Here is a 24,351-nt window from a genome sequence, read left to right as displayed (position 1 = left end):
GCGGGGGGGACCTCGGGCACACGCGGGGCCGTGTTACCGCTCACACCTCCGCACACGCCGGGCCCTGTCACTCCCCGCAGCCGGTGTCAACACCTGCCCGGGGCGGGGAAGGACGCACCACCGGCCCGGGGGGACACCACCGGCCCGGGGGGACACCACCGGCCCGGGGGGACACCGGCAGGTCCCCGAAACGCCCGAGGGCGGGAAGACACCTCATTTTTACCTCATGATTTTGTTGGCGGCAGCCAGGAGCCCTCTCTGGAGCGGGAGCCGAGGAGGCAGTTGTCACCGGGAGGGCCAGCGGCCTGCAGCACCCCAGAGGACGTGGCTCGGGTTTGGGGGAGACTTGTGGGGAGCTGCTTGCCCCCCAAATTATGGAGGCGAGGCGGTGAGTAGGGGGCCGCTCACCCCTGGGGATGAGAGAGCGGGAGAGGGAAATGGCCGCTGGCGAAGCCGGGGGGCCGCAGGGGCAGACCTCCGTGTTCAGCGTGGGATTTGAGGGTGCAGACATCTCCTGTTCGGTGTTGGTCACGTTTGTTTCTCCGCAGGCAGCGGCTCCTTTTCTGGGAAATCTTTTTCGGTGCCCAAATTTCAGATGTACAGTTCCGTGTGAGATGGGGGATGCTCTTCTGGGCAGCCGAAGCAAGGAAGCGCAGGTAAATGTCACTCCAGCGTTAAAGCTTATCTTCTCTCAGACACACCAGAATCCTTTTGGTGGCCGTTTCCACATTCGATGAGGAGGAACATGGGCCTACCGTGAGGGAAAGATGGATTGAAAAATAAAATAAAAGCAGCAGCCAGGGGCAGGGAGGGCTTTAGGTCTTTGCGCACTGACCTGTGGGACAGCCCAGGTGGGAAAATGGTGCTGGAAAAACAAAAAGCGTCGGAGAGGTGCAGGGAGCTGTCTGAGGGAGCAGCAGGCAGCTGGGGGTCACAGGGTGGGACAAGAGATCAGGCCCAAGAAATTTTTTTTTTAACTTGTTTTCTACTGCAGCTGCCTGGACTCGTGCTGGACCGAAAAAGCTCATTTATGCTCTGAGAGCGGGAAGTGCAGAAGGAGCCTTTACGATAGGGCAAGGGGTTTTGATAAGAAACGGGCTTCAGAGCGAGTGAGTAATCGGGAATGGGTGCATGTTAACTGTGAGCCCTTATTTCCCTCCCAGGACCAAAATCCATGATACGCAGCAGCGATCTTGTGTCTAACAAGTCAGAGGCTCACAAGGGATCGAGGAGTCATGGAGGAAGACTGTAAAGGATGCGGGTCGTTACCTGATCACGGCTGCATATTAAACAGAGTCACGCGGTGAGTTTTGTATCACATCTGCCACCGCTATAGGAGACGCACGTGCCTAAAGCCCATCCGAAAAGAAGCCTTTCCCCGAGACCCGCTCTGCCTCTGTGTCTTAAATTCATGCTTTTTCACTCCTCACCGAGACTTTTTAACCGAGGAGGTGTTTCTTTTTTTTCCTCCTGTCACCCTCACACCTCCCCATCTCGATCCTTTTCCAGGACACTGAGCGTATAGTTACATCGGACGAACACATTATCGGTTTTGTTATGACTTGTTTTACATATGCACGTACGTCTGATTTAAAAATAATAATTCTAGTTCAGGAGGCTCCCTGCCGTATCGGGGAACGCCAGGTGAGATGCCGAGATCCAACAGCGCCCGTGGTCCCTATGCAGACAAACGCTGCCGTTCCTGCGGGAAGTTTGAATCGTCTTGCACCACAAGCAAACACGCAGCGTCATTGCTAGTCAGGTATTTTACAAATATTTCCAAACCAACCAACAGACAAGATGAGCCTGAGCTCAGAGTTTCGAGCAGGAGGGGTTTGATTGGATTTAGAGAATATTCTTGGACACAGATTTATCAGGGAGGGGAATGAAACTGCACGAGTCGGGATGTTGCTAGTCAAAAGCACGTCAGCGTGGAACAAACAGGCCCCTTTAGCGAGCGTGCATATAGCGGGAGACAAGATTATAGTTTACGGCGTATATCTGAACGGCTTAGGACCTGGTTAAACAAAGCCCTTTTAGATGTATGCTGCTTCACGAGTAGGTTTGTAGACCAGGCGGATCTTTTCCAAACCCATTTGCAAGGGAACAAGAGTGACGGCAGCCAGAAAATCCCTTTCTTGAATTACTTGGGACTCACAGCAAAAACCGTTAAGAGTGAAACGGCCAACGTTAACCCACGCAGATGTTTCTTTCAGGCTGAAACATGCCGCTTTCTGAGGGAAGCGGCTCTCGCTGCCCGCGGGGCGATGCCACCATGTTGGGTCTCTCTGAGGCAGGCCCAGCCCACTGAACGCCTTCTTGGGGGGGGGGTGTCAGTTTTGTTCGCAGGGCTGCGGGGACAACCCCGGGTTTGTACCGAGGCCGCCTTTCAGGCCGGTTAAGAACCGAGATGGAGGCTTTTAGTCAGGCCCCGCCGATAACCCCCTCACCGGGCACCAGACACAAGCCGGGAAGGGGGACCCGCGCACTCCCGGAACGGCGGGCCCTGGCGGCGGCGGGTGGGGGGACAGCAATGCGAAGGTCACCGCGTGGCGCTTCCGGCCGCCGCCGGACCATTTCTTCGCCGCGGGGGACGCTTTCCGCGCTGCACCGCAGCCGCTCTGCAAGATGGCGGCGCCCGCTGGCCGCTGCCTGTGGACAGGTGAAGGGCTTAGCCGTCTCTCTCACCGCTGGGAAAGCGCCGCCGTTGGCTACCGGCTGTTTTCTGTCTCTAGCCGGCGGCTTTTCCCTTGGTTGCGGGGTAGAGGGCGACCCTGAGGGGCGGTGGGGCCGTGGGGCCTGCCCGGGCGGGGGTGGCGGGGTGCCTGGCGGGCGGCCCGCCCGCCCCCGGGGAGATGAGGGAGGCCGGGGCGCCTGGCTGAGGCGATGTTTGTTTTTTCCCTCGCAGTACTGGCCCCGCGTCGCGGGTGGGTCTTCCCCGGGCTCGACCAGCGCCTCGCCGCCGCCTCGGTGAGCGCCGCGCCGCTCGCCCGGCTCTACGCTGCGGCAGCGAAGTGAGTGCCTGTCCTTCCATCCGAAGCAGCTCTCTTGGCTGTCGGGTGTCCCGGTGGTGGTGGTGGGGGGAGGTTGTGGTGTTTTCGGTGTCTGCAGTGTTGCTCTAACAGCCGAGCTGGCCTTGGTGCTGTCCCGCAAGCTGCTAGCTCCTAGAGAAACAGCCTGGAGAGAGAAGATCTAAGCTGGACTTGCAGGGAGTGTTTTCTGCTGCTCTTGTAATATGAATGTAACAATTATGGGGAGAGGTTTACTTGATATTTTTGATGTGTGCTTTTGGAGGGTATGGCTGGATCACGGCTTAAGGAGTACTGTCAGCATGAAAGCTGGTGAGCTTATGGAATCGGTTTCCAACAGTTCCTCTTCTTGCTTCGGGTTGCTTTTTATTGTTTAATTTGTTGTCTCTTTAAGTCTAGTAGTATGGCTTAAGTGGGAGAAGTAAAAACGATCTCTGTGTACAGAGCAGTGAAGCGTGTTGTACACCGAGTGTTCTGAAGTGTTGCAGACTCTTTCTCCGAAGTTAGTAGAGGAATGGAGTATCTAGCAATTACTTTGATATGTTTTTTCCTTGATTTAAAAACATTTGAAAATAGCCCCAGTCTTCATCCTCCTACCTAGTGTTTGTTAACTGCATGCAAAATGATACAGGAAAGGGAGGAGAAAATTTTTTTTGAAAGGTGGGACTGCCACGATCTGCTATAAGAAGAAGAAAAACCCTGCAGATGTGGCTCCTTCTGACTACCAGGAAGGGGTGTGGGATTTGCTCAATTCAGAAGCAGCTCCGGCACAGTGCCTGCTACCAGCCCATGTGGAGGCAAGACCTGTAAAAGTTCATATGTTGTCTTAAAGTGGTTGTGCTTTGGTACAGTAGGAGGCTATTAACTTGGTTCCATGCTGCACAAATGTGGCTATGTTGTTTGAGGAGCTTCATTGCCTTCAGAGCTTTTGATTTCTGAACGTTTGATTTCTGTCTTGGTCATCTGAGACAAGTAACTGGGATGAATTTAGGGGTGCTGTTAATCTTTGTGTAGAACCTTCCTTGTTAACTGTTACTTAAGTGACAGATGATAGTATCTACTTTCTTCTCTTGGAACAGGTGCCAAACTCGTCAGTTGATGATCTAACAATATTTTTTTTTTGTCTTAGAAGTGCAAAAAAAGGTTCACAAAAGACCAAGCAGGAAGAAACAAAAAAGAAACAAGTAACTAGGAGGTGGCCGCTGATGAGCAAGCCTGTGGATGATGTGTACTTGACGTGGTATTATGAGCGGCCATCCTATGATGTGGAAGAGGCTGTGGGTATGCTAAAGAAATTTCAGGAACTGGATTTCACTCACCCCAAACAGTATGTCTATATTAACGTATTCCTAGATATGGCGCTACAGAAGAAGGTAGGTTGAAGCGTATACAAATTTTGATAGTTTTTTTCTTTTTAATGTGGAAGGCTGTGTTTTAAGTGCAGAGCAGATGCTGCTGTCGGCCTTCTCAGCTGCCTCCTGCAGCTTCTCTGATTGTCAGGGTCATGTGTGCTTCTGCAGGTGGCTTTGTACCTTTATACATGGATAATTATGAAACATCCCTCATACTCCTGAGGTGAAGATAGCGCCATCGAGGATTTTGAAAACAGGGTACTACATGACTAAAATTAATGTCTGGACAGAGTTGATCAAACTAAGCTTTACATCTGTTCAGGCTTTCCACTGAAAGATGTGTTACCAAAATCCCATGTGTGTTTTGTTCTGGGATGATTGTTACAGGGAGAAGTGTAAAGACAAGCTTCTTTCCGCCTCTGTCCTTCACCTTGTTTTGTTTGTTTTCTTTTTTAAAATAATGTTCCTTGAAAGTAAGCTATTGCTTGTTTGCCTATGACCTTTTTGATTTAAAGGTGTCTAGCCCAGTTTAGTCTTTCCCTAAAACTCTTTCTGCTTCCTACGTAAGTACAAAACAGTTAGGCCACTTTAGAGTTGGTTTCTTTGCATGTATAACTGAATCTCCCTTTGGTATACCAGGGGTCCCTTAGACCTAGAAAATAAGTTAATGCTTGAAGAAACGCAGAGCTCTTGCTCCTGCTTTCAGAGGTGATGTGGTATCTTAAGGCTTGGTGAGAGCCATGTTCCTTGCTGATGGTTTGCGTTGGCCATTGCATCAGAAACATGATTTGGATAAGCTGCAACTACAAACCCTGAGGTGCTGTTACTGACTGCACCTGAGCCTGCTAGCAATCCCGCACTGGAGTCACTGATCTCAGGCCCTTTCTCTTGGCCAAACTGCAGCGTAGTTAATTCATGTCTCTTAAGTTTAGATTTGAGTATATACCGGACATAAAAAAGCAGTCAAAACTTATGCATCATGCTTGTTGGTTACGACCTCTGTGCAAGGAAATTGTGGGTGAGATTGCTATTTAGGGGACCAACTCCACACAATTGTGTAACTTGCCCTTAAGTCACAATTTATTTTTTTTGTTTGTTTTAATATCTTTCTTTCTTTACTTATTAGAAAAAAGTGGATCCATTTGCAAGCACTGTTCTTCTTCCATATCGCTTTACAGATGAAATGAATAAGGTCTTGGTTTTCACAGAGGTGGGTAAGCCCAAATTAGTTGCTTGATACGTTTTATGTATCTGGCATGCTCTTTCAACACAGCTAGTTCCCATGCAAGCACTATACGTTTTATTGAGAAGACTCCGCGAATGCTTTACGGAACTCTTAAGTCTGTCTAGGATTTGTCTTCAGCAGTGTCTTAATGTATTAACAAGCATCTTACAGGATTTTGTTCATCTTGATAGGTTTACATATATGTAGATTATTCCAGCAATGTGCTTAGGGAGTAAACATCGGCATAGATGTGACTGAGGTGACTAAGGGATGTGATTAAAGATAATTTGTAGAGTAAAACCTTTGTCACCTCTTTGTAACACGGGCAGATGGTTTAGTGTAGCAGCCGTGTCCTACCCTTCTGTCTTAAGCCTTAGTAGGCAGTGCAGATGAGAAGGGGGTGTTATTCATAGCAATTTGTGCTGTAACAGGATACCTTTGGGGGAGAAGGGGAAGGTAACTTCTCCGCAGAAACCCTAAACAACTTAACAGCCCTCTGCCCCAAACCCTTTGTCTGCTCTCCTAGGAGCTGACTAATGTGAAATCGTGTGTAGAGCAGTTGTAGCATCTGTGTGAGACTAGCTTCAGCCTCTGCTGCTGTCCTTTGCCAGTTAATCATTCTAACAGAATAGGCCTACATATATCCGTATGAGATTATCCTAGAGAACTGTCACAGCTTTAGTTGACTACCCTTTGGGCTTAATTTTTGTAAAATTCTCTACCTTAGCTACAAGGTGAGAATCCTCCTACAGAACGGAGGGCTGACAAAAGACTCGAGCACGCCAGGTTCTTTGGTGCTGATCTCAGAACCTTCTCTCTTCAATCAAATTCATGTGGGATAAGAGATCCTGTGCCTTGTGAAGGTGTATACGTGGAAAAAGGTTGAGCGACTGAAACGCTTGCTAGTGCTTTTGGATGGAAGTGTGGAGCTATTCCGTTTATTCTTGTGAGGAAAAGTTGATTCTGGCTTTGAGTCATGAATATCTGCTTGTATAAAAAGCTTGAGCCAAAGTTTTTACAAAACTTGGTGCCTTTTACCTTCCTGTATTTCAGACTATTAAAAGCAAAACCTTGCGGCAGACAGATGAGGTTAACTTCTAAATGCTCTCAGAAGCCAAAGTTTAATAGCATTTTCAGAAGTTGAATACCCTTATTTTACAGCGGGTTGTAGTAGCATGTTCTGTGCTTTTCTTTAAACTTAGAGTAAGATGTTGGCTCCATCCAGTGGATGGTTCGTTGTAGTTTCCAGGGGATGGAGGGGGGAGAGAAAAGGCTCTTGATAGAGCTGCTCAGCAAATGGGATGGACTTTTCTCCTTCTCCAGTAGAAGTCGACTAAAGGCTTGACTGCTTCTTATTGGGACCTGGAGTGGAGTTGTTGCTCCTGTATTAAATCACCAGCATTAGTTATTTTTGGTCTTGGATAGCCTTAAACCATTCTTTCCTTCTTAACCTGTAAATAGCCTGGTTTTATACCCAATTGTCCAAGATAAATCACCTATCCAGTGCTGTTGATATAGACTAATTGGTAGTACAGCTGTTACTAAATATTTTTTTTTATCTCAACAGAATGAGCAAGAAGCTGAAATAGCTCGAGAGAATGGAGCTGCTGTTGTGGGAGGAGTTGAATTAATCAAATGGGTATTTATTTTTTTAAGACTTATGTAAATATCCTAACTTAAACAGTGACTGAGGCAGAGGGAGCAAGAAACTTTGTGTCCAGTAGACTCTAGCTTGACGTTAGCAGCCAATACAAAGAGTGAGAGATGGGTTTCTGTGCTCAGACATGCCTGTAGGTCAACTTGCATACTGAGGTCACTTATTGTATTCCTAAATATATTTAATTTTTTTTTAATTGCAGATTTTGGAAGATGAAATCCAAGTGGACTTCTATGTAGCTGTTCCTGCAATAATGCCTAAGCTAATACCATTAAGGAACAAACTAAGACGCAAATACCCAAGCACAAAAAGAAGTAAGAAGCAATTCTTTCTCATAAATCTCAAGTATTGAACAAGATTTAAGTCTAGAAGTGACACTGAAACTTTTTTTGATGAGGATGTATAATTATATTGAGTATTAGACTGACTGTGACTGAACCACTTGTTTGGTCTTGGATAAGAGTAGTTCTAGGAATCGAGAACTGTGCTTTTCTCCTACAACAGGCAAATGTGGGATTAGAATCAAGATAAGTTTGCCTACCTGTTGCTCCTATGCTTGTTAGTCCTGATGAACCGTAATACTATTGTGAAGTTACCCAGGAAAACAGAAACAACTTGAAAAAAACATACTCGCTGAGATAGTTGCATTGTCTAACTGGTGTGCAATTCTTTGGATCCCGGCTTCGTGACTGCTACTGGTCCTTTTGCCTGTTTGTTACTACTCAACAACATAGTTATTTTTCCTTTTCCTTAGTACAGCCTGCTCCCTTATCTATGTGGTCTCTCCTTTTCCCTAATGCTCAAGGCATTTCCTCTTCAGGTCAGGTTTTCACAGCAACAAACATCAGTCTCCCAATGCTTTTGTCCTCCCTTGCTGACTTACTTTGAGCTATGTGTCAGGGGTCTAGTTCAAATATGGGGGGGGGGGGGGGAAAGAGCTGTTTTTCAAACATAGAGCCTCTGCCAGCTGTGTGAAGCACAGAGTCTTGAACTATACCTCTTACTTCCCCACCCCAGTTGCCTGAATGTTTTACAAGCTGCAGGCGTTGTTTTTAGGCTTCTAAATGTTTGTGGCAAACCTATTAACCAGTCCAAAACGTTGCAACAGAGAATACTCCACATACTTTTTGGAAGAAATGAAAGCCACATGCCATTATCAACTTACCTGGTTTGTAGCTTATCTAGGGCCGATTTCTCTTGGAGCCATCAAAAGATGTGTGGGAGAAATAATGCTTGTATTTGAAGCAATTAAGTGATGGTGTAAATCTATCAAATGAGCCCTTGCAGCTGAGATGAGTGGTGACTTGTGGGAATGGCTGGATTGGGCCAGTGTGTTCCAGGTAGTGTGTAACCTTGCTATTGCGTAGTTGTAGAGTTTGTCTTCAAGGAAGAGTTGGGGCTTGTTCTAAACCTTACTCAGTAGGTTTTGGTCTTTCAAGGTGCTTTAATTGCATTAGGTAATAAAGCTTTGTTGTCTATGTACGTAAACAGGTTCTTTACTTGAAGTGAAGCCTTTGTTATGTTTCTTGCTATATTAGCTATTCATGTCTGCTGATCGATGACGAAGGAGGGAAGATGAAAATGATTTATATAGAATGTGTGAGGACACCATTGTCTTGTCCATGAAACTGCATTTTTGATGGGAGTTTAACTGCCTTAATTGAAAGATTGAATTCTCTCTTTACTAATATCACACTTAGCCACGCTAATAGGCATTACTCGGACAACTTCTTTGCCTTTTTTTAATTAGATTCCATGGGCCATGATATTCCCAAAATGCTGCAACTCTTCAGAGAAGGCCTCGAGTACACGGTAGAAGACGAGCGTGTAATCAAGACAAGAATAGCAAGAGTAAGTTGTATATAGAGTTCTTAAGTTTTCTCTACTGAGCAGAACTGAAGTTAGTATCAAAAGAGGGGGAGAAACATGTTTTTAATCTGTGTGTTCCCAAGATTTTTAACCATGTTGTTTAACTGACCTGTGAAGTAAATGGAACTCTTACTCTTTGTTGTATGACATCTTCAGCTGATGTGAGCCCTCTGTGTTGTTAATGTGCGGTCATAGAAGATGGCTCTGCTAAAACTGAGAGCAAGGCATACCTGATGCTAAGAAGTTAAGGATGCTGAGAATGGGTTCTGTATCTGCCACTAGATTGGCAAGGAATCGTAATAATGAAGAAAATAAGATGAAAAAGGTACTATTCCTAGTAATCTCCTTGTTAAGATGTCAACTCACGTAGGCTTTCCTTTCCTTCTGCCTTCCCCAGCACCCTTCTGTGAGTAAAATAGAGCTTATTTGATATTTTTTTAAGTAGATAAACTATGGGTTGTAAGTCCATGGTCAACGTGTACAGGTGGATCAAAAAGTGTTAGCTTTAACCTAATAATTAGAGACTCATTTAATTTTGGTAACTTCAGTCCTGAACTGGAGCAAAAAGTAAGAACTGTTTCCATTGCACCTGAAATATAAAATTAATTTGTGCTTTGCTATCATATAAGAAACTGGGTTATATAAGAGTATCTTTTATCCCTTTTTTTTTAAGCCCTTAATATGTTTTCATTAACGTTTTTTAATTATTTATTTTCCTTGCTCCAAACTGTGGGGTTTTTTGTTTCAATTCTGTTTTTGTCTATTTGTAATCCTGCCTGATTTTTAGTTTCCCTTTAACTGATACTGGTACAGAAAGGAAGCGTACAAGATGCCTAACCCCTGAAGCTTTGTCTGGCCGTGTTAGATATAAGCAAGTTTATTACTTCTGGGTCGCTGCTCCGAGTTGTGCATGTGAATTTCAAGGGCTCGCTCGTCTATCTGATACTCAAAACTGAGTTTCTTGGGACTAATCTGCTGAAGTATGTTATTTATTACACTGTGATACAGACAGGAGGTATCTTTAGCTGTTTAAGTTTAATGGACTGTGTGAAACGCTGTGAATCCGTAGATCAGTCTTGGTTTCAAGTATTGTGACTCTGTTCTTTAATTTTTGCTTTGGATTGCTTAAACCGTAATAATTTTATACTGTAGATCAGCCTAAGAAATACCTGCAAATTAAACTTATTGTAAAGTTTCTTCTTGTGTAGTAAAGAAGAAAAATAAGTTTTTTAATAAAGGTAAATGAAGAACTCTGAAGTCTAGGTAGTATTCAGTGCCATTGCAGTTGGTTCTGCTTAGTGTAGTGTCCTGCAGCTGTGGCTAGAGTGTCTGAAGTTAAAACCACGTCCTGTTATTGATGCAAGATGTTGGTGTTGCAGACTACCTTAGGTTCTGTGTCGAGGCAGCTCAGCCCTGCGGTTTTACGGCACTTCAGAAGATGCGGTGCAGCCAGAGATGTCGCTGTACAGGTGAACAACAGATTCTCGTGAATGAACTCTTAATCTTGGATCAGAAACAGTATGATGAGGGTTTACTTGCAGACAGAGTTCATACATGGGAAGTTAACGTCAGCTGTGTGGCAGAGGTGACTCTGACACTGCGCGCACAGTGTGACATGCCCTGTCACGTTGTTGTGTATTGAGTTGTGTGCAGAGGGGTGACTCGGTGGTTATGGCTTCTGTAAAATGTCTCCGCCCTCTCTAGCTACCATCCTTTACCTGACCTTGTTTTCCTACTGTTTGTGTAGCAGCTCTGGAAGGAAATCAAGTGCAGGCAAGGCTCTGGGAGGCTGTGAGAGCCTTGAGTGGTTATGCATATCTGCTCACCACTAAATCAAGAGCTTCTTAAATGTAAATCTTGTCAGTGAGAAAATAGTAATTAATGAATTACACGGAAGCATGAAGATCTATTGCTGTATTCCAAACAGTAGTGTAGATGTTCCTGGGAGTCTGCCAAGCTGGCATTTCTCAAAGAGATGTTTTCCCTCTAGTGCTGCTGTCTCATGTTGCCTGTTAGTTCAGTTATGGCCAGTGGCTTGACGTAATGCTGCACTCCCACATAAGTCAGCAGCCTCAGTGGTGTTTTCTTAGTAGTAATTGAGATGTCTCGGAAAAGCCCAGAAGTTGACAGCAGTTAAGTTTAATTAGTAGACGTGAAGTTGTGAAACTGAGAATGTAAAGTATTCTTTTAAGACATGGAGCTTAAAGCAGAAGGGAGACAAATGAGGACACTCGGGATATCTCCTTCAGAATCAAGCTATCTGCAGAGGGCAGCTTAAAGTCTGTCTTTTTGAGGGTTTTGACATAAGTCTTGGGTCCAGACAGGCTGCTGTTGATCATTACAAAATTTTCTTTTTCCCAAGTTCGAGTTGTCTTTAGAAAACTCGGAGTCCAAATGTGACACCAGGAAGGAATTTCTAATGTATCTTCCTATCTGTGCAGAGATCTGCCTGCAGAATGGTTCTGCTATGGAAAAGAGTAAGATGGTTTCAGGAGGTGAGACTTTAAGGTTTGTTTGGAAGGACTTATTTTCTGGGAAGGGACATGTTTACAGGAGCACTGGTTTATTCACAGGGTTAGAAGTATGGAGAGATGTGTACTGAACCAGACATCTCTCAAACTTGGTACGCAGAACATACAGGTGCATGGAAATGAGAGTTAAGGCAGGAAACAGAAATGCCAGTTTGCACTAGAAGTAGCATCTACCTCCCTTGGCTGTTAATGGGATTGAAGGCCTGAAGTGTCAGTGTCCCTTGAAAAAGAAAAAAAATAAAAGACTAATGGATCCTTAGCTTGGAACCCCTTAAAGGAGGGGGTAGAACATCCCACAGTTGAGGAAGAGCTGTTAACTCTTGCCATTTCGAATGCTTGAGAGTTGAAATATGTTTTTTGGGGGATGAAGGGAATAATGCAAAAAGCATAGGCTGTAACAGTTGTCTTTTGTTACCTGTTAGAGCGGTTCTCTATTTGAAGTATCACAGGGAAAGGCTTGCCTGTCTCCAGTGCTATTTCTAACTGATTCCAACTATTGACAAGTCCAGGATAAGAGGGAGATTCAGCTTTAAATTGCGTACCTCGGAGCTGGACGTGTTGCCTAGGTTCTGATGGTATGTGCTGGACTGTACCTGCATAATGTTTTCCTAGTAGTCTTGTACTGGCAAAAGGCTTGAGTTTGGAACAAAACGGGACCAAGGCTGTGGAAAAAGTTGTAGCAAGTTAAACTAGGAATAAGAAATAATCCTTTACAACAGCTTCAGTAAGGGTATCTCTATGCCTACTTTCTTTTTTCTTCCCTGTGGACTGCATGGGGCTACTACCTCAGAAATGCATGTACCTTGAGTGCCAGGATGAGAAAACGCTGTCTACATGGTCCACGTTATTATAGGCTCCTACAGAGAACTCTGTTTTTTCCCCTTATTCTGATCTTCTCAGGAAGGCTTGTAACTGAGCAGAAACCTATGAAAGTAAGGCAACACTATGTCAGCACTCTTTTCTTATTGATACTGTCAGTCCTCCAGATGTCTTTGCAAATGGTGCAGAAATGTTGTTCGGCCATGTTTGTCAACACTTGCCTGTTGGTTCAGAGACTTTCTTTTTGTTCCTGAAAGCACAGATGTGAGTTACTGCCCTCCCTGTATAATGAAAGATGCTTGATGTCCCAGAAGAATGGCCAAGTGGAGCTGTTGCATTATGCTGCTGCAAAACAAAACAAAAATTGTTAGGAGTAGCTCTAAACCTGATTTTAAAAATAGGTATAGTTAACATCTTGTGTAGAGGCATTTGAAGACACGTTCTTGGAGTTCAGTAGTCAAATGTTTTGTATTGAAATCAAGAGCAAATCTGGTTATATTATAATGATGCAGAGGTTGCGTATTGTTATGGGATGCTGGTCAAATTACCATTGGTAATTGCTTGTTGCTTGGCAGTTTATTGTGCTCCGGGAGTGTCTTGCCATTGCAAAAAGGCAAAATAGGTGAAAAAGACAAATCTCTTAATAGACAGGATGAGGAGACAAAAGGTACCTGCTTGGAAAACAGAACTATGAACTCATGTCTATTTTCATGACCTCAATTCTTATTTTGCATTTGACTGAAATAAAATATTTTTTGTGGACAGTTGAAATTCTAGATCTTGCTGTTGAGGGAGGCAAATCTGAAATTCTGGGTCTCTGGGTTTTCTATTCTTCTTAGTTTGTCTCTCAACAGCTGTAAGTAGGGGGACTTGGAGTAGATTTGTGCCTCCCCACCGATACCACAACTGTAAGCCCAATTAAGGCGCTCTGAGACCTGATTTACCTTTCTGGTTGAATGGTCACCAGACAGCCCAGGTCTATGAAATGCCATGAGATAAAGCCATAAAAATTCCAGATCCATTTTTGGAATTGATAGTTTTTAATGACTGCATGGTCCTATAGCTCTTCAGAAAAGCTGGTACCTGAGTTCAGAGTGAAGGTGCTAAAACTCTTAATTTCCTGATTATTGCAGCCTTTGTTATAGGAGTTTTAAGTCCCCATGACTTCACATGGGAAGCCCTCAGTTGACCAAAAGGCTGGAAGAAGCATGGGTGGAATAGTCCTAATATATATTTGTTCTGGCAACTTCAAAAAGGGGCGGGAGGGAAGAGTAGAAATACTGGTTCAGGGAATAGAGCGTGGACTGATCTGCCTTGCTGTAGGAGGTATTATTTTAGGAGTATATGTTATAGCATATGTTCTTAATACTCCTTGCTGGAAGAACAGATCATGTGAGTGAGAGAGAGGCTCAAGCTTTACACCTCTTCTCAATGTCTTCAATGTGGTGCGAAATGACTGTGGTCTGAATTGAAAGTGCCTATTTTGTTAGACCTGCGTGCAGAAAACCAAAACAGGCTGTCTTTGCCCTCCTCCAGGCAGAACTGGGTAGATTAAAACAACGTGGTCACGCGGGTGAGTATTACAGGACTCGCACTGGACATAGGAGTAAGGGAAGTTGGATTGACTTACTGGGAATTTAATCTGTATTTCGTATTTCTTCTATGCAAACCGTATTTATGAGAAATGCAGTTGGAGTCGTATACTTTCGTCTGCTGTGGAGTTTTCCTGTTGACTTAGGGGTACCATACCTGTTAAAAATAGTTTCACTTACTTTTAAATGTTTTGTACTACTTCTATTTTATTTGATTAAATAGCTTTAAAATATTACAGAGGCTAAAATGTTAGTAGCTGAGATGGTAGAGTTATTTTGAATAGCAAAAATAGAGGATGAGGGCCACTCTTGAATAAAACGAGGAGTTATTTCAGTTTTCCTGTTTCACTGAATTTGAAGCTGCATGAAGCTTTTTGTTGTGTTGTTTTTTTTATAGATGGATAGCCTTGTCTAATTTTGGATAAGATGCTATGTTCATTTCTTAGATGCAACAGTAGTAAGTCCAGACTGCTATCAAGTCAGTGGTTTGGTTTTTCGGGGTTTTTTTTTTTTTTTTTGGAGGAGCAGTCCTGGCAAATGATAGGTATGTTAAGAGAAGGTAATAAGCAATGGAAGTGCCATTCTTGGTTAGCTGGCATTAGCGTGGCTTTTGATTTTTGTGTAGTATGTAGCAGAAGTCACTTTTTGGATTTGTATGATAGATAAGTCAGTTGCAGATTGCAGTGGACATGTACATTTATATATATGTTAGTCAATGCATGACCTGAATTTAAGAGCTATCAGCTTTGGGTTGTTAGGGTTTTGTTTGGTTGGTTTTTTTCGGCCTAGGTAGTGAAACCATTGTAAAACAGGCTGTAAACTGGAGAAATTGATAGAAATTCCCATCAAGAAACCTTTCTCTATTAGTTTGATTTTGATGCTGTTAATGTTCTGTTGCTCAATCTTTCTTTTTTGATGTATAAATGATATGTACTGGATTTTACGTCATTTTATTTGAGTCGTCTTTCATTTGCTGGTTCTCAGACCGTTAAGTATCTTAGATAGTAATCGTGCATGTCTGAAATCACACCTCTCCCCTGCACCCAGGAACAGGAGGGTTTTTTTGTCTGTTGTGGTGTAGAAGGAGTTAGCCTCGTTCTCTGTAAGCTTTGCGTCTGCAGGACTCTGCTGTCTCATTCTTGTTGGAGGGAGGTTGTTTGTGCTCTTGAACTTGAATGTCTGAAATGCGGTGTTCCTTTCTCTGCATAACCTACTTTATCCCACGCGGCGTGCACGCTCCGTACTGCTTCTACCACGTGGAACAGCTTTGCCGTGTCTACTTGCAGGTTTTCTTACTGGCTAGTTTCTGGCTTTATTTTCCTGCCCTCTGATTTTTAAAGCATTGAGTAAGCATTGAATAGCTGGCAATAACCCTGTTTTGCAGAGTGTTAATCATTTTATGTTAATTACTACTTATCTTCTACCAAGTGTTTCTGCCCTGCCATGACTGCCGTTACCTACATGTGTGTTATATTTGAACTGCCCGGTAGTTAAATCTGCAGTACAGTTGCAGTGCTCTGAATGATCTCTTCATACAATTCTCTGAATACAGTTTAGAAAAGCAGTTTTGTGGTTAAAGCTACTGTTTTAATAGCAGGGCATCTTTTTGTTCTTCATTTGCGTATTTGGCCAGCAAATAGCTGAGCGGATCTTTTGTGTCTTCAGTTGCAGTCTTCTAAAGATCCCCTAGAAAATTAGAAGCATTGAGACTTCATGAATCAAGTTTTAAACATGATCTGTTTTGGTGAAACTTGTGCAATGCTGAATATTAATAGGCAATTTCCCACTAGCCAGCAGACTTAGTGGGAGGCCCTTTTAAAGACAAATATAACGTATGTTTCTCATTAAAACAAACAAACAAAAGGAACACATAACTTCCCTGAAGCTTTTTACAGCAGCTTGTGCTGCTCTAGAGGGAAGTGTCCTAAACTTCAAATAGTAAGGTAGGTAATAATACATGTTTGTGTTCTGATTGTAGTATATACTGTCAATTTTCGAAGGTACTTTGTGGTCACGTTGTATTTATACAAAGTGGACTAGAAATTGATTTATAGTTGCTCCCTCTGCAGGCATGGTTACTCTTCAGGAAGGGTCAGGACTTAAAGATACTTAGCTCTTGCTGCAATTGATCTGAACAGAGTAACTTGCGCAGCCTTGAGGATCTGGCCCAAGAGTACTTTGGTCAGTTTGGTGAAGGTTTGAATTAAACTAAATATCTAAGTGCTGATACACAATGACTGTGTATACACAAGGATTTACTGTGGAATACTTGTTTGGAAGCTAGAATATTTATTTGGATGTGGAAGCTATTTTGAAATACTTGGAACCCTCTGAGCATTACCTGTCTTCATTAGGGAGCTGTTGGCTTCTCAAGTAAATTTTGGTACGTGATCTCTTGGGATGTGTCATGTTGTCAACTGAATGCAAGTCGCTCTGTCCTATTTTCCTGTCTTAACAAATAGAGAATATTAACGAATGACATTTATATTTTGAGATGGGTCTTGTCTCATAATGTGGTGTACTTATAAATCTTTATAAGAAGTTCTAACTTGTTTAGAGCAACTGGCAAATTCTGTCTCTTGTGAATGCTTCTAGACTTCGTTACAGATGATGAGTCCAAGTAGCTCACTGAAATTTACCATTGAAAGTTCGCTTAAGACCTGAACTTAGTGTAAGATTTGGAAGCAAATGCTATTCAAACCTTCATTTTAAGCATAGTTTCTAGTTAGTTATTACCAATTATTTTGTTTTGTTTAAATGGTTCTGAGCATTCCATTATTTTGAATTCTGTACAGCATGGTGAGTCCGTCAGCAAAGCGAAATGCTCAGCATTAACAAACAGATTTTTATGTCTGTTAGTTTACCAATGATTAAGCACGCTGCAATCAGCACAACAATGATAAAGACAAATGTGTTCTGGCCTGTGTAACAGAGGAACAGCATTTGGATTGTAAGTCTGCCAGGAGAGCATGAAGAGAGATTAATGGACCAGATCTGGGAGTAGCGTAGTCAAGTATAACACTATTTCTATTGCCAAGTAATGCGTACATTTACAGCTAAGTGAGAGAGTAATAAAATCTGCTCATGCTAAGTTGGGAGGTGGCGGAGAGGAAGAGGAGACCCCAGCGATGCCCGTACGCTCCCCTGAAATGCAGTTAATTCTGTGAGAATAAATGCTACTTTTTTCTTAATTCCATAGCTGAAACCTTTAGAAAAAGAACTTGATTTTTTCACCTGGATAAAGGTATGTGGATGAGATGGGTGAGACCAGACAGCAAATTAGATAAAGCATAGCAGGGCGTTACAGCAGCCGAACATAGAGTCTGAGTCTTAACGTCCACATGTTAAGCTCTCCAGGAGCTGAGAGAGAGGTCAGTTAACGTCCACATGTTAAGCTCTCCAGGAGCTGAGAGAGAGGTCAGTCCTGGCTTTAACCTGAGGGTGTTAAGGTTGGCATGTCTCTTGATCATGAATTGCACGGTCTTGAAGAGACTCCAGATGAGGTGAATAGCAGTCATGGTTGAAGGTGATTGGTATGAGGGAAGATGGAGGTATTAATTTTTTGGCCACAATGTTGGTTTACTTCCAAGTATCTGTGATTGGTCCAGTGAGGATCAGGTATGTGTCTGAAGTGAGGTGTGCTTAAGTGCTCCGTTGGATGAGGATGTTAGGCAGAACAAGGAGCCATCAGGCCACAGGTTTTGTTGGAAGGTCAAAAATGCCATGGACGGGAACCGGGGTATGTAAAAAGGGTAGATAGAGAACTGGTATACGTTTAAAGCTCAATGCTTCCATGTACTTTATGGAAACAGTAAAAATTCCATGTAATACGTTAAAATGGGAAAGAAAAGGGGAAGGAACTTTAACAGAATAAAATGAATAATTTAAAAATTAAAAAATTCTTAATGCCTTCAATTTTAGATGCTTGTGTTTTTTGAGTTGATCTGTTTCGTGGTCTTTGACAGCTACTTCTTGAAGCTTCATTCCTCAAATACTTTATTTTAATATGATTTTTGCAAAAACACTTGTATATATATTGTTTTTAAAGCTTTAAAAACCTCTTTAAGGCTACATGTTGTTACAGAGCCGTGGGAATTCAATATCACAAATAGAAATATAGAGAATAATGATGGGTGTAGAACCATGTATAAAAGACTTTTTTTTTTTCCTCTGGCTCATTTGGATAAGGCTGTTAATGGGATTTGTAACAAGGAACACAGAGAAACAAAAATCTATCCAAACGTCGAATAAATAGGTACCCAGTGCTTTCAGATTGATTAATCTAGGCTTTAAGTATCACCATGGCTAACTTTGCATTATCATTTTTCAGCTGGATATGCCTACTGAGCAGATAGTTGCCAATCTAAAAACAGTTATCCATGATATCTGCAGTTTCAAGCCATCAACTTACGGTAAGTAGCCGTTCTTCTAATGTGGTAGTTGAAGCTACAGCGAACAAAATGGAGAAATGAGTGTTCTTTACCGGGTTGTCATTAAATGACCTTGTTGCTTTGTCTGCCTGGGGAGAGGAGGAGGGAGCTGTTAGGCAACTTGGTAAATCAAGACCTAAGAACTTGATAGCCAGATGAATAGCATCTGCTCTTATCGATGTCAACTCTAACCGCACCGTGATGCTACGTAGGTGTCTGTGTGAGGAAAGGAGTGAGATGTTGTACAAAACTAAGTTTGCAGGCTTGATGCTTAGATAGATTAAAGCCATACAAGGAAATCCTTATGAGATGTGGAGGCCTTCAGCAGCTGTGTGCATTGGTTTTACCCCACTGACATGACCCTGTTGTGGCTCAGTGCAAAGAATCTGAACCCGGAATTCACCTGCAGTTGCCTTAGTTAAAACCTATGCTTCAGTTAACATCTCATCTGGTTAACTACCCTGTTTGAAGGTATACCACCTCTTCTCCTCCCCCCACCTCCCCAAGATATTTTAAAAATTTCTGCTGCTCCAAGGGAAAAGCTGTAAATCTTCTTTTCTTTTTAATTCCTTAGCAAAAGGATTGGGTTACAAAGGAGTAAAGGTGTGAATTCTGTGTGTCATTCCTGTGGGCTCTGCTCACTGTTCTGAGCAGAGTGTGAATGGCAAATGCTCTGTCTGCTCTTTGTCATAATGAAGTAAACTTTCAACAAATGTCGGCTGCTTAGCTGGAGTGGAAATGGTGATTTATGAACATAATTTTATGGAAGAATAGCCTTGTTTAAGCTAAGAAAACAACTTTTTATATTAATATTGGCTTAATGTCTGCAAAAATAATCATCTTGCATCTCTTCTAGCGATTGCTGTTAATAGTAACCACTGTACAGAGAACAGACCACGAAAAGCCAAGTACGCATGCTTTTGGAAGCCTTTCAGCCCAAATAGAAAGTATAAGGGGTTAGTTCACTTGAACTATAAGTAAATAGAAGCAGAAGGTGGTGGTATTTTTGTCCTTAATGAGTTCATATGTGAACTACACCAACCTAGTTAGGTAAGGGTAAGCTCTTCTGGTCTTAGTAGAATTTCTACTGATTTTACAGTATCAAGCTTGATTCTTCTGGTGGGTCTCTTACTAGCTTGGTTCAAAATATTTGCTGTTTATAGGAAGCAAACTTAATTATTAACACATCTTACAACAGTGGAGTCTAGATATGCTTGCTAACTATCAATCATTTAGACCAGGTAGGCATAGATACCTGCTCTGTAGTTGCTTTCAGACTTTCCACATGTAATAGCATGTCTTTGTGCAGCTATGTGGTTACCACTAAAACGGCATTCCTCTGCGAGTCACCTGATCTAATGCAAGACTAAAAATACCACCAGGCAAATGTTCTCAGAGCATAATGTAGGTCTATTTAATCTTCCATGAAGAAATCTGACTGGTTTTGTAGTTCTTCTTGTCAAAGGTTCCCTCAGCATTTCATGGTAGGATCCTGGAATAGGAATGGTTTCTTTTGTGCTCTTAGTCATGTATGAATATTTGGGTGATCGATGAACTTTGCACCCATATCTTGCCAATCAGGACCACTGCCCAAAGTGAGTTCACCTGTAATTCATTTTTTGGAGGAGTGTGTGTGTGACGCTTCACTTGTATGTTCTAAGGCCCAGGGGCACCAGTGATGTCAAGTGCTGGTGAGGTACTGAAGGATTAAGGTAGCTATCAAGTTAGTACCTTTTATGGCACCAGAATGTGAATTGCATTTTGAACTCAGTCTGCCAGGGTGGATGTTAAACTCTCTGTACTGAAGGGATGTGTCTACATGTATAGTTCTGATTCTGGTCATGTGCTTGACGCAGCATGGATTAGTACCGAGATAAACCAGCTTGCAGACATGAAAAGTGGTAGAGTGACCAAATTGGTGGTGTTCTTTGTTTTCTAGGTCCTTTTGTGCAGAAGTTGGTTATTAGATCTTCGACCAGTGAAGGTTTGCTATTGAACCTTGATGGACTTCTACCTCAGGTAGAGAAAGTAGAAGAAGAAGAAAATCCAGAAGATGACAAAGAAAAACATGTCCAAGAATCTGTTAGTACCTGATGTCTTCCCTTGTAGATCTGATGATCAAGCTTGGAAAGCAAATGGTGTAACTCAAATCATTCTTTATGAAAAGAAAAAATAAATCTAACTTGTGAATTTCACTTGTAAATTCTGTGTAACAAGAAACATTGTCACAAACAGGAGTCTGTCGAAACCAAAGACACTTTAAATTCCTGTTGGTAGCTGAAAGCTCCCTAGTTTGTGTGGGTGTGTTTTTTCTTTGCGTATGATAGTTCTTACTTTAATAAAGGTATTTCTGTAACATCTGAAGTATTGCCATCCAATTTCCACAGTTGCAGCCAAAAGGCCAGCACATGCTATATCCATAATGCTGGGCTTTTTACTCTGTTGAAATTGCAGAATGTTCAATGCTTTTGTTGTCTTGACTCGGTCCCCCACAGAGCAACTAATGCAGTTACTTGTGGAAAGCTGCTGCATATCTCGCCAATGAAGGAAAATGGTTTTTATTTACCCTTCGGTTTTTCTGCAACATCAGACGTGGTGTTCCTTTTGAGTTGGTGGGAGTATTGTCTGCATGATGCTTGTGATATCTCACTTTGTTTCCATTTAATCTGCATACGTAGGTACTGGAGGGGTATACAGAGGATAACTGCTCTGCTACTTTGAGCCTCTGAATGCAGGTTAGCCTTTGTGACAAATTGTAATAGGTGAGGTTTTTCTAAGGAGAAATTGGACGTATTCTGCGGGAGGAGCGATCGTGCACCTTATCTTTCAAATAATGCTATTTCATCTATGCGTAACTGATATGATAGATTCTCTGCCCCTCAGAGAATCCAGTTAGTGGTTTGTTTGCACTATCCTGGAAAGAATTGTGCTTAAAATGTTTTGGGATGAAACCTGAGTGAAGCTACAAAGTTTAAGTGTCACTTTCTTGTCTATTTTGTATCATAGAGGTTCTTCTTGATGGGCTTGTGAACAACTACTTGGGATAAGTGGATGGGTTTGGGGGTGTGGGGGCAGCTTCACACAAGCAGCAGTTCTCTTTTCCATACAGGTGACTCTCGGAGGAAGAGTCCTGTGCTACGCTTCCTGATGAGATTTTTTTTTTTTTACCTAAAAATGCTGACTGATGCCTTATGTCTATTTCATGTGTTATTGTCTAGAGATGAGGAGCACATAGATAATAGGAGCAGTGAGTAGCTAGGAGCTGTAAGGATGTGGTCCTGTGCTAGGTGAGTTGTCTTGGAGGTACACTAGGCTCTGTAGACCTGGCTAGAAGACAGTGATTTTCCAGTGGCTGGATGGAGGTTCCCCATCCTCTCTGCCAGTGTATGGGGGTGGGGCGAAAAAAGGCTGTGGGGGTCACCTTTGGTTATCTACCTGCTTAACTTTGTTCTGACTCTTAGTAGCTATGCATACCACTTAGATCTGGCGGAAAATCTTGAAAACAAAGACTCCAATTGAGATGGAGGTCTCTTTTTAGCAATAGCACAGTTTGACTTAAGCAGTAGATTCCCAATAAATGAGTTGAACTCTGGCTGGGGTTTGAGCTCTTAAACACATCAGAAAGCTCAACTTGGCAATGGTTCCATTTTTTGCACAGTTAGCTTTTTGTTCTTTGGGGCTGGCTGGTGTGGGTCAAACAGATTAAAACCAAAACACCAACCCTCGTTCGCAACAGCCAGTCTTGAGCGTGCTTGTAGTGTAATCTTACCGTTCTGCCTGATTTAATTCAGTCTATGGCAATTGCTGTAACTTCTTATTTTGCTTACCTTGTTTTCTGCCAGCACAGTTCTCAAATGGAGGCCAGCATAAATATCCATGCATCTCTTAACTGGCTGTTTAAAAATAGGTGGTTTTTGCTTTGCTTTAGAATTTCTTTCCCAGTTTTTTTCCACGTTGTTTCCAGCAGGTGGCATTCTTGGTCCCTTCTGTAGAGGTGTTGGGGAAAGGGTTTCTCAGTGGGGTTGTTTTTGGACTTTGTTGCTAAACATATGTTAGTAAAACTGCACCCTAAAATGTAAGATGGTTCCAAAAAGGACTGGCTGTTTACAAAAGGGATGAGCTTATCCAAATTTGGAAGGGTGGTTTGTGTTTGTGGCTTTAAATCATTCCTATTATTGGAGGTGGGGCTCATTTTTTCAGAGGTTACCCATATCTGTCTGCATAGAAATTCTTGCACCTCCCATCTAAAGCATCTGGCTGCTGTCAGTCAGGGTGCTTGACAGATTACTGTTAGGCCACACTGCTATATTTTTGCTTATGTGGGGTCCTTTGCTTGGGGTTTGATCAGAAACTTCTCTTAAGGGTAAAGGAAGGCTTCACACTGACGTCAGCAGACTTACTGGGTAGTATGTGGAAAAAGCAATGCCGGTGCACTTGAATAGCTAGTTAGACACACTTTTTACTATGGGCTGTACTCATATGCCCAGTAGAAAGAAGAAAATTAAATCTGTTCCTTTTCAAAGTGAAGAGTTGATGTGACTGGCAAAAATGTTGTCAAATGTGTTCAGTGATGTTAACTGCCCTAAGCATCCCATTGGGTCCAAATCTTCCTACATCAGGAGTTGGCGATGAGGAGGCTGGTAATGGTAGTCATTTGTAAGCATCTTTAGAATGGATAATGACTTGCTTTTTTCCTTCCTTCCTTCCTTCCTCTGTTCTGCAGAAGTTGAAGTTGTAGGGTAGAGCTTTTTTAGCTCGCTAATACTGGTGTCTGTTAACTTCTGGTCTGGAGCACCAGGCAAGTTTCAGAAGATAGGTGAGGGTAGGTAATCAAGAGAAAACAGGGGTTTGGGTTTTTTTAAATGTTTCAAACTTGCAGGTTTTTTCCCGTCCATCCTGTGCCTTATGTAACTGATTATACTGATTACTGATGGTTGTGTACTGGCACGTCTAGTCTATGCCAACATAGAATGGGGGAGCAACTTAATCAGTCAGCAGTAAAAGGCTTGATTACTTAAGACAAGTTTTATCTAGATGGTTTTTTCTAATGAAAAGAAAATAATCATGTTGCATAAGCTCCTCATCTGCAATATGTCTAGCTTCATTAGCTCCAGTACAGCATCCTCTGCAAGTACATGGCTTGGGCTGTAACCTTTTTTTGCTTGGAGTTTGTGCCGAGATGCATGCTTGCGTGAACGGAAAAGATCAAGCCATGGGGGTGTGCTTTCTTTTGAGGACCTGTCTCTTAAGTTACATGCATCTCAAATGGATCACGAGCGATTGATTAACACTTTGAATTTTAGCAAAAGGTAGGATATTGCTTTACAGGAATGTTGTTTCACCCTGCAAATAATGTTTTGCACCTATGTGTAAGCAAAGAGTGGTTTTTATTACTAATGAATTATATACAAGGAATATTATGAGATTGATGATAGTTATGTGCTGTTTGTGACCTGAAAGGAACAATGTGAAGCTAAGTTCCCTGTTGGTGTAGAAAAGCGAGGTTGGTGATATCATTTGCATAGGTTTCTTGGTCTCTTCTCTATGTTTTTTTTCAGCTTATTTCAAAGACTTTACTATCCATTATGGAAAAAAGTAGAACTGCCCTTCTGAAGATGGATGGTTTTTAAAAGAAGTGATGCTTCAGCATAAATATGCAGGTGAACTTAAATCATAAGCTCTCAGACTGCTGAGTGTACTTTCAAAGAATGAAAGTGTGGAATAATAAGCATTGCTGCAGAAATCTGTACTTTGAAAATTTGAACACTATGGCAATACTGTAAATCTGAACCTCTGGAAGTCAGGTGAGCAGAAAAAGTAGCTTGTGAACTTAGCAAATTATCAGCT

The 24,351-nt window shown here is 42.5% G+C and overlaps 1 protein-coding gene across 3 annotated transcripts; it reads left to right on the top strand.

Annotated features, from left to right (window-relative positions):
- Positions 1–13: 13 nt before the first annotated feature.
- On the top strand, positions 14–20,868 carry MRPL1 (mitochondrial ribosomal protein L1). 3 transcript variants are annotated; one of them, XM_072862489.1, is made up of 11 exons: positions 17–388; positions 549–656; positions 1,164–1,303; positions 1,610–1,762; positions 4,162–4,402; positions 5,508–5,591; positions 7,174–7,245; positions 7,466–7,577; positions 9,014–9,114; positions 18,405–18,486; positions 20,444–20,868. In XM_072862489.1, exons 3-11 carry the CDS (start codon positions 1,236–1,238, stop codon positions 20,596–20,598), a joined length of 1,068 nt encoding a protein of 355 aa, XP_072718590.1. In that variant the 5' UTR covers positions 17–388; positions 549–656; positions 1,164–1,235; the 3' UTR covers positions 20,599–20,868. The 3 variants fall into 3 exon arrangements, with proteins under 3 accessions (XP_072718591.1, XP_072718590.1, XP_072718592.1); XM_072862490.1 differs by lacking the exon at positions 7,174–7,245 and having other exon boundaries at positions 14–388; XM_072862491.1 differs by lacking the exons at positions 17–388; positions 549–656; positions 1,164–1,303; positions 1,610–1,762 and adding exons at positions 2,549–2,662; positions 2,909–3,014 and having other exon boundaries at positions 4,159–4,402.
- Positions 20,869–24,351: the final 3,483 nt, after the last annotated feature.

This window comes from Ciconia boyciana, chromosome 5 (assembly GCF_034638445.1).
Source record: "Ciconia boyciana chromosome 5, ASM3463844v1, whole genome shotgun sequence".
Classification (NCBI taxonomy): domain Eukaryota; kingdom Metazoa; phylum Chordata; class Aves; order Ciconiiformes; family Ciconiidae; genus Ciconia; species Ciconia boyciana.
The sequence above is the reverse complement of the archived record's forward strand: the minus strand, read 5'-3'. Positions and strand labels throughout refer to the sequence as shown.